General features: G+C 32.2%; 1 protein-coding gene across 1 annotated transcript; it reads right to left on the bottom strand.

Annotated features, from left to right (window-relative positions):
• Positions 1–1,186: 1,186 nt before the first annotated feature.
• Positions 1,187–7,589, bottom strand: LOC134683550 (uncharacterized). Its single transcript, XM_063542861.1, has 3 exons — positions 7,185–7,589; positions 4,765–4,896; positions 1,187–2,413 (listed from the first exon to the last, which is right to left on the bottom strand). The coding sequence occupies exons 1-3, from the start codon at positions 7,259–7,261 to the stop codon at positions 1,999–2,001; spliced, it is 624 nt and encodes a 207-aa protein (XP_063398931.1). The 5' UTR covers positions 7,262–7,589; the 3' UTR covers positions 1,187–1,998.
• Positions 7,590–9,641: the final 2,052 nt, after the last annotated feature.

The following is a 9,641-nucleotide window of genomic DNA, read 5'->3' as shown; positions in this document are numbered from 1 at the left end:
ATCCAAATCTTCTATCGAAAATATGAATTTTGTCATTACTGCAAGTATATAATCTCATTTGAATAATTAACCTTTATTTTTGTATATCTTACAGATTATTTCTTTCTCCTTATACTTTTAATTTACCCATAATTTACGCGCTTCCAACACTTGAAATAATGCTTCAAAATGAAATATGCACCTTACTTTTTACTTGTTCCAAGTAATTAGATCGACAAAGATTCAAATATCCTTTCTTTGTAATATTGATACCGGATATTGCAGTTAAGAGGTTCACAGCTGATTGTTCATTGCTGCAGCAAATATAAATGATAGCTTTTAGTGTCGCGTATCAAGGATGTGTATTGCTATAATACACAGACGGTTGGGTTATTGTCAAGGTTGTGGCGTATAATATATGGACTTTCTCCTTGTTTTCTTGATTCTTTGGCCTTCTCAGACAAACTTGACGAGAACCTCCCCATTTGCCCTATAAATAAGATTTGGATTGTTTTACCCTTCCAAACGTGCGTATTTGATCAGTGATGTTTCTTCGTCATTGCATAGGGTATCACCAACCAAGTTGTCAGCACTTACTTTAGTATGTGCTGACATGTAATGACATGAATTATCAGGGATTAGGTCGTATTTAAAAATTAACTGTTTACAACATTTCTGAATTTTTGAAATACTAAGGCTTTTCTACCACAGGAATAGATTACCTTAGCTGTATTTGTTAAAAAAAATATGAAATGTAGTCCTCAATGCTCTTCAACTTTGTAATTTATTTGGCCTTTTTAATTTTTTGGGGAATTGAGCGTTACTGATGAGTTTTTTTTGTAGACTAAACGCGCGTCTTGCGTAAATACAAAATTTTATCCTGGTATCTATGATGAGTTTATATATTGAACACTTACATTTCAAATTTGTTTTAGGAGGTGACAAGACTAACGAATTACAAGTGGTGTATATAATGCACACACTTTACACTGTCAGGTAATTTTCGATTATTGAGTTCCCTCTAGTATCTTTTGTCCCTCTTTTATAAATCAGATAAACCAAGATCTCCTTGTATCTATATACAGTAAAACAAAAAAAATTACAGTTTTAAAATATTTTAATTATTTTACAATTTTTAAAACAATAACACATTCGTTTAAGGGTGTCATTTTATAGAATTGAGTACTCAGATTGTATCACTCGGTAACAATATTGTTTATTTGGCAATATTTTATAACTCCTCCACAATATCTCAGTTATACTGTGCATCGAAGAAGTACTCAAAACCACAGAAGTACGAACATTGTTAAAATACAAGTACATAAAAGGATATCAGAAATTATGTATCAAATATTTTCATCACAAATCGCTCTAACTAACATTTGATTTTTCTTAGATCATACAATGTCTCAGCATTCTATCTTATTTGTATCTGTATACAATAAAAGAAAAGTTGTGTGAAAAATATCCGCCAGTCAAAAAAGGATTATAATAGTTTCATTTAAAGGTCGACAATGGTTAAAACACATGCTGTCTCATTAGCCAGAAACGCTTGACCAAATATAAAACAGTTCAAAAGAAGTCACTTCAAAACTAACGGCCTGATGTATGATAAAAAAAATAAACTGGAAAGACAAATGGTAGACAATTATTAAAAAAAACCCACTGAAATACAGACTCCTGACGTATTGGATATGGCAATGTTTGAAATGTTTCTGGTCGCTCTTTCCTCCGTTAACAATGGTTATGCCATAAGAGCATAAGTCATTTGGATAGAGCTAGAATCAGCAGATCGACACGAAGTACAAACAAACAAATCGAAAAAGACAAAATGAAAATAGTGCCGAACGAAGAGTTATCGCAGTAAATCAAACCATTTCTTCCTAGACTAGATTCTTTTCCTTTCTGAATCTTTAAAATGTTGTTTCTTCTGAAGATGGACAAGTTAGAAAAAAACAAATAGTATGGTTGCCAAAAAAAACCAACTGGAAAAGTGAAATTATTGATCAACAATTGAAACTATAAATTTGGTTTAGATAGAAGTAAAGCCATCAAAGTTAGCCGCACTTTTTTGTCAGAGAGATCATTGATATTGCTTATCTCTTTGTTGAAACGCCCATCAGCTACTTTTGGAATGTAATTATCTAATGACCTTCGGACCAATTGGTTATAACTGGAATGTGAATTTCTATACACCTGTGGTATATTTGTTGGTGTTAGTCTATCAAGGAATGACCTTTTATTTTGTTCACTATTTACTCGAGCATTTGGTATTGTTTGAAATATGTTTCTATTCTTTCTGATGACGGAAAGCAAATCTTTGTAAATATCTTTTTTCATTCTTTCTCCACCTCTCTCGTGTAGGTCTTTTATTGTCTGTGATCGTTCAAATAAAGGTTGGTCAACAGCAGGGTAACTCCGTTTTCTTTTCCCACTGAAAAAAAAAATGAATATTGAATATAGATGGAAAAAACAGAGAAGTATTCTTAAACAGTACACTTACAAAAATACTGAACTCCTAGGAAAATTCGAAAAGGAAAGTCCATAATCAAATAGCAAATCAAAAGCTTAAACACATCAAACGAATGGATAACAACCGTCATATACCAGACTTGGTACATACATTTTTTTATGTAGAAAATACATTTGATAGTGTTCGCCTTGTAAAACATATATCAACGATATATATAAACGGATTTAATATATTTGGATCCCATAAAAGTTTTCAACACGAAGATGTCTCTTTCTGATAATTTCTTTCTTTCATTGTTATATTAAATTGAATTGAAACACTCCCAAATTACATCCAGTGCTTTTCTGTCATTAAAACACCTAACAACAATCACAAAGCTAAACACTAGGGTTTCTATAACAAGCTTACATGACTATCCAATAATATTGATAAAGACAGAGTCACTCTAACCAGACATGACATGGTATACGTTTTATGTTAACATCTCTGTTTTATAGAAAAATAATGTTGCGTTGGAGAGGATGACAAACGAAAGAGACCTGATTGAACTTATTCATTAGTTAAACAAAATGAAAAAACATATTTTCCGCCTCTGTTCTGCACATATACAGCTTATACTAAACAGTCATAAGTGATCATGGCTGCTAGGAAAGAAAATATCCAACATGGAAAATGTTGAAACCCATCTTTAAATATAACAGCTTTAAAAATCCATATATTTGTAATGTATGATTTTCGGTAAAGTAGATGTTGTGTCGTAAGACTAGCGGAATATATTGCATTTCAATGTTTTGCAAGTTAAAAAAAAATCAAACATAAACACGCACTTGGACATTACCGAAAGGTCAGCATCCGCCTTTGTCCCATTGTCAGATGATCATATATCTAGGCTTAAGGAACATCAGCTATAGGACAATGAAGATACAACGTAGTTGCATAATTACCAATGTTTCCCTTTAAAACAGCCAAAACCAACCATAAACTCGCACTTTGGCATTATATAAAGGTCAACAATCGTTTTCAACCGACTTTGTATTGGTTCTTCTGTTCATAATTGATTTGACAAGGGTAATATAGATCAATTTATGAGTTAAAAACAGGTCAACGGTCAATACAACTGAATAGTTTAGGTCAATACTAGCCTGACTTAACCAAAGTGTTCAGTGTTTTGCTAAAGGAGCGACACTTCAAACTTATAATGAAGGTTATTTATATGTATACAGAATTATTGAAAAAAAGTAATATGCAGATTCCTCCATCCCTAGGTAGCTGTTAACTTCAGTTTTTCACATATGTCTGTATGTATAGTATTGTTTAGGGCTCAACAATTGAATCACAAGCATATAAAAGTGTGATTTCTTCAAATTGCAATTTACATTTATCCCATCAATGTTTGCACTTTGATTACTTGATCTACAGTACACTTGTGTTATTAAATATAGACTTTGAGAATGGCGCCATTTGCGTATCTTCATAACGGTAAGGATAACATGTTTGCTCTACCGTAGAGCTCTGAAGCATTGACTGAAAAATTAAAAAACAGGTATGATCGTACTTTACAAATAATGATCATTTGACTCTTCTGTGATCTTAATTACTCTGATAGTTAAACTATGAGGTCACAATTGTACATGATATCAAAATGTCAATGCATTTAACAATTCAACGAAGATAAAATGCCATATATCCAGATACAAATAAAAAAAAAAACACCATCAAAGTGCTATAAACTCCAAATGGAGTTATACCATGTACGTGTTTGGCGGAACGACAAGTGGTGTTTGCAGTGTAGTGGAAATGGATGTTGATACGTAAACATAGGGAAATAGTTCTGAATATAGTTATCAAAGGTACCAGGATTATATAATTTAGTACGCCAGACGCGCGTTTCGTCTACACAAGACTCATCAGTGACGCTCATATCAAAATATTTATAAAGCCAAACAAGTACAAAGTTGAAGAGCATTGAGGATCCAGAATTCCAAAAAGTTGTGCCAAAATGAAATACGGCTAAGGTAATCTATGACTGGGATAAATAAATCCTTAGTTTTTCGAAAATTTAAAGTTTTGTAAACAGGAAATTTATAAAAATGACCACATTATTGATATTCATATCAACACCGAAGTGTTGACTACTGGGCTGGTGATACCCTCGGAGACGAAACGTCCACCAGCAATGGCATCGACCCAGTGGTGTAAATAGTTATCAAAGGTACCAGGCTTATATAATTTACTAAATCGAAGCACTGAGAAAATACACTGGCAAATCGTGAATCAACTGATCACGAGGTGTAAATGAAAGCATAACAAACCTTTTTTCAATATCCACTAATCCACACCCTATCACATTCCCACACACTCTATAATCGGTGGCATTTAAAGCATGTAAGGCCACCAATGTTCTGTAATGATCTAACCAACGCTCACTCATTTGACGCCGTGCTCTGAAATAAAAAAAAAATCTTTTAAAATTATCATTTAAACAACAATTTGTCCATAGTACACGGATTCTCCACTTGCACTTTTATTTTTTATCTTGAATGGACCGTTAAATTGTGGTTAAACTGGTTATTTTTGCATTAAAATAAGAAAGATCATATCATAGTGAACATGTGTACTAAGTTGTAAGTTGATTAGATATCATCTTCATCAAAACTACCTTGACCAAAAACTTTAACCTAAAGCGGGACAGACGGACGAACGAACGGACGTACGGACACACAGACCGTAAAACCTAATGTCCTCTACTGTCGTAGATAGGGCAAAACAAGTTAAACTCTTTGTGAGATGTAAATGGAAACTCTACATAATTATTTTTTTTATTATTTTAATATGTTTCAGCACATTTTTTAAATATTCGTTTTAAAATTCTTTCTATACAAAAAAAAAATCATTATCTCGAATGTATAAAGCTATTTCTAATGAATTAGATTTAAGAGTTTTATTTGGTATATCAACATATAATTTTAAGAAGCAAAGTGTTCTGGTATTGAAATACTGTAATAAACGTCAGATTCGAGACTTTAAACATCTAACAGTGCTTTTTAAAATTGTACATTTAAGTGAGAGATAGTTATAAAATTTGCAAATTTCTTTACGAAGAAAAAAATTACATGTGTGTAATATCTAATAAAATGGAAAATGGAAACGAGAAATGTGTCGACAACCCGACCAAAGAGCAGAAAACTGTCCAAGGCCATCAATGATTCCACAGCAATGCAAGAAATACTTGCATCCGGGCTTCAGATAGCCCCTTAAAATGTACCAATTCAGTTAAAATGGACGTCACACTAGATTCCGAAACATAGATGAACTAAAGTAATTAAAAAAAAAGCAACATACAAGACTAATAAAGCTTTTGACTTGGGCAGACGCAAAAATGCAGCGAGTTTAAACGAGCCATGCGAGATCTCAGACCTCACTTTTAACATCTGGTCGATGTAGAATAAACAAACAATGTAACAGAAGTCCGACGTCAGAATATGTTACAGAAGAAACGAAGCAAAATGACAATGATACATAGTCTATTTGCCAAATACTGTAATTGACCCTGTCATTAGAGTTCCATTTATATAAGTTGTCTTACTTAGGAAGGACATGAATTGTCATTGACAATGGAGAGCTGTGCGTAATCTATTTAACATTTAAAGTCATAAGAAACGAGTGACCGGTGAAAAATTATGTTCTTCCAATTCTTGAACCAATGCATACATACATCATAAACTTAGTCTTCTGTGCACGAATTTATCATTTTTTTCGTGTAAATTTCGTATAATCGTCAATTTTTTTTTCAATCGGTCAGTGTTGTTGTGAAAATATGGCAGGTAATTAAAGTTCGTGTTTTGAAGCCGAAGTTTAACGATGGTCACCTGTTTGTCAACAATCGACAAAAAATAAACAAAAAAGCATGGAAAGAGAGCACGTGTTTAACATGTGTATTCAGATAATAGTTTATTTTAAGGACATCCATGCGTATTGTGATCACCGGAGTTTTACGAGATGGGTTACACTGAGGTCACTTTGCATACGGAAAATATGTCGGGGGAATTGGTTGCTGGAAGCAAGCAATTAAAATAAAGTAAATTTCTTCTAAATATGAATAAATTAAAGAATTTTCTTCAGAAAAAAGTATATGTACATAAGTTTTATAATGAAAACTATCCATTGAGTTATAAAAAACATATGCATTATTTTTTTTGATTTGAGGTTTCTTATGACTTTAAGCTTTCCGATTTATCATGATTTGCGTGGGGAAAATTAAATTTTGTCTGGTATAACACCAGTCCACTATCGACAAAGGGGAGTAATTTGTTTAAAAAGTGTATAATAACAGAATCAAATCGGTGATTGGCGAATGACTACTAGCGATTACTGACATGCCAGCTCCAGAAGTCAACTAAAATGATCGAAAGACTGCTTCTTTTTCGTGAAATGCAATTTTTAGTCATAATGAACGAAAGATCTAGATAATATGTAATGTAGTTAAATGGATGGCAAGATCATAAAAAGACTATACTAATTTGAAATCAATAATCGAATGAATGAAATCTATATAAATATACGAAAATAAATGCTATTAATACAAGTTGTTATAAAATAATTAAAAAAAAACACAACACATTACTATGATACATGTGTATGATATTTCTTGATCTTTTATAGAAAGTTATATGAAATTAAGTCATTAAATTTTTAAACTATTTATTTCAAAGTGAATAAGTTAAATTATTACCTTGGAAATATTTTTTGACTTGATAATCCATTCAAAAAACAACCAAGTATGGCGATCCCAAGAAGCTTCCAGTTCATTATTATTAAAACCTGGCTGTCAAATTTTATCCTTTTAGAAATAAATACGTCTAAAAATCAAGTCTAGCACCACTTGAATGACTGTCAAATTTATTTTGCTGTCCGGATCACTCAGAGCTTATAAACACTTTTTCCCAAAATTTATTCGTCATAAATGTATGAATTTTGCGCAATCTCATTCTAATCACCAATTCCAAAAACTTAATGAATAAGTTTCATTCAATGAATATTCAAATGAAATTAATGAATCAACGTCACTCTCCACAGTAATTGATATATTTCTTATTTGTACCTTATTTTAGAAAATACTCGAAGCAAGATTTATCAATTAAACTGTTATAGTCTTGTAAACATTCTATTCTTATAGTTTCCGATTGATTGATCAGAACTTTTATCATTATTGTATAGTAATGAGACTAAGTAATTTGAATAAAATAAAACACATTTGGGAATATCATAATGGCAGTTTAGTTGATGGAAAATTATAGAATGTGCTATTTGTTGCTTTTGTTTCATAGTTTTTTACATTTTAGGCGCGTAATTCATCACAAATGATCCAACGAAACATGTACACGGGTAATAAGAATTCGGTGTTTCCCCAATGTGAATCAACCCATTTTTTAAATTACTAGGAAATGCTCAAAGTTTCCCGTTAAAGATATCATTTCGGTAACCTTATTAATTGTGGACATTAAAATGGATTAGTAAACGTTTCTGGTCGACATTGAGCCAACAAAAAAAAACATTTCCTGGTATCAGATAACATTCACTCCTAGATTTTTATGAAATATCATCTCGATATATATGATAATATGTATTAACGAAAAGCATTAGAAGTTCACGGTTACTTAAATTTAATCCTTTTTATTTATTGTTTGACATTATTTAAAACCAATCCTTCAGTACTTAATGGTATGTCACTTCGATTCTGACTAAAGAATCACTAAAGTTAGTACCAAAAAAATTAATAATTTAAAAAGTGGGCGTCTGGTTGGCCTTGTGGTATTTATACGAATCTACGCAGTCATATATGTCAGAATGAGGAAGTTATCCCGAATTTTCGTGTAAAAAGAATGTACGGCAATGTGCACCTACATTTTAAGAAACTGTTCAATAATTCGTGTACGAAGAGCATTATGTTAAGGAACCACTGCAAGTATTCGTTTGACGGTCCGTATGTCACGGTGGGTATGGTTGTCCTGCGAGAGAACGTACTGTGCTGGTGATTTGGTCCTGACGGGTGCTGGTGGGTCCTGATTCTGTGCTGGTGGGTTTGTTTACATTGTATCAGAACGGCAATAAAACGACTGTTTTGTTGCTTAATTTTTCTCTGATGTGTCATAAGTACCATGCAAAGTATATTACAACAATATTATATTGCAAAAGTCGTGCAAGTTCGTTAAACGGAATTGTCCTGACGCTGTGCTGGTGATAAGAAAAACGGTCCTGGTTCTGTGCTCCTATGTCCTGGTTCTGTGCTTTTATATTTTAGTTAAAAGTGGCATATATTCAAGATCATTGATGATGTACTGTTATTGACTTATTAGCTGTTGTCTGCTTTCTTGAAATTGACATTGTTGTGAATCTGTTTACTGTTATAATGAGAGAAAAAATACCCCTTTTAAAAAAAAAAAATTAAACTAACTGTTATCTTATTTATTGGCCTGTTAATGGAACCCTTCTTGCCCCCTTTTAAGATAAGAAAATATGTTTACGATTTTCGGGATTACGATCATTTTGCAAGATCACCAAAATAAGTTGTTATTTATACAATACTCATATAAAGTAGATGATGTGGTATGTTTGTTGTCAATGGACAAATTTCCATAAGAAACCAAAGGAAGTATGTGTTAACAACCATACGCCATCGTACGACCTTCAACAATAACCCATAAAATAAAAATGTAAAAGATTTTGCATAAAAATGGAGAGCAAAAATATAGAACAAAGGACTTTCTGAGCGTTTGAATCATGTCTTTAGTAGCTTAATACACATTTGTTTGTGAACAATTGAGTGGTGACTATAAGAATGACAAAAGTATTGCGGGGGGGGGGGGGGGGATGGATATAGGTTAGAGCGAGGTTACAGTGAAAGCTTGGAATAGTTTCCCGTAAGATTTAAAAGTTGTATTGTAAAAGAAAAAAATTATCTTATAGCTATTAAGAATCACTTGCTGTAAGATTTTTCCAACAATTTTTTTGTGTCTAAACGGTATCTATCAGGTAAAATAAAATTCGAAAGTTCGATAGAACACTAAAAAAAAATCACTATTTTATGAAAGGGCAGGCTAGATTATGTCAGAGAATGAAGACGAGATAACCTAGAGAACACTAATAAAATTAAGATTTCTTAGCTTTTTTCATTTCAAAATAAATATTT

Source organism: Mytilus trossulus, chromosome 9 (genome assembly GCF_036588685.1).
Source record: "Mytilus trossulus isolate FHL-02 chromosome 9, PNRI_Mtr1.1.1.hap1, whole genome shotgun sequence".
Classification (NCBI taxonomy): domain Eukaryota; kingdom Metazoa; phylum Mollusca; class Bivalvia; order Mytilida; family Mytilidae; genus Mytilus; species Mytilus trossulus.
The sequence above is the reverse complement of the archived record's forward strand: the minus strand, read 5'-3'. Positions and strand labels throughout refer to the sequence as shown.

Coding starts and splice junctions, on each gene's coding strand:
- LOC134683550 (XM_063542861.1), bottom strand. CDS start 7,261: ATGAACTGGAAGCTTCTTGGGATCGCCATACTTGGTTGTTTTTTGAAT. Junction 4,897..7,184: donor AGTCAAAAAATATTTCCAAG/GTAATAATTTAA, acceptor TTTTTATTTCAG/AGCACGGCGTCAAATGAGTG. Junction 2,414..4,764: donor TTAGTGGATATTGAAAAAAG/GTTTGTTATGCT, acceptor TTTTTTTTTCAG/TGGGAAAAGAAAACGGAGTT.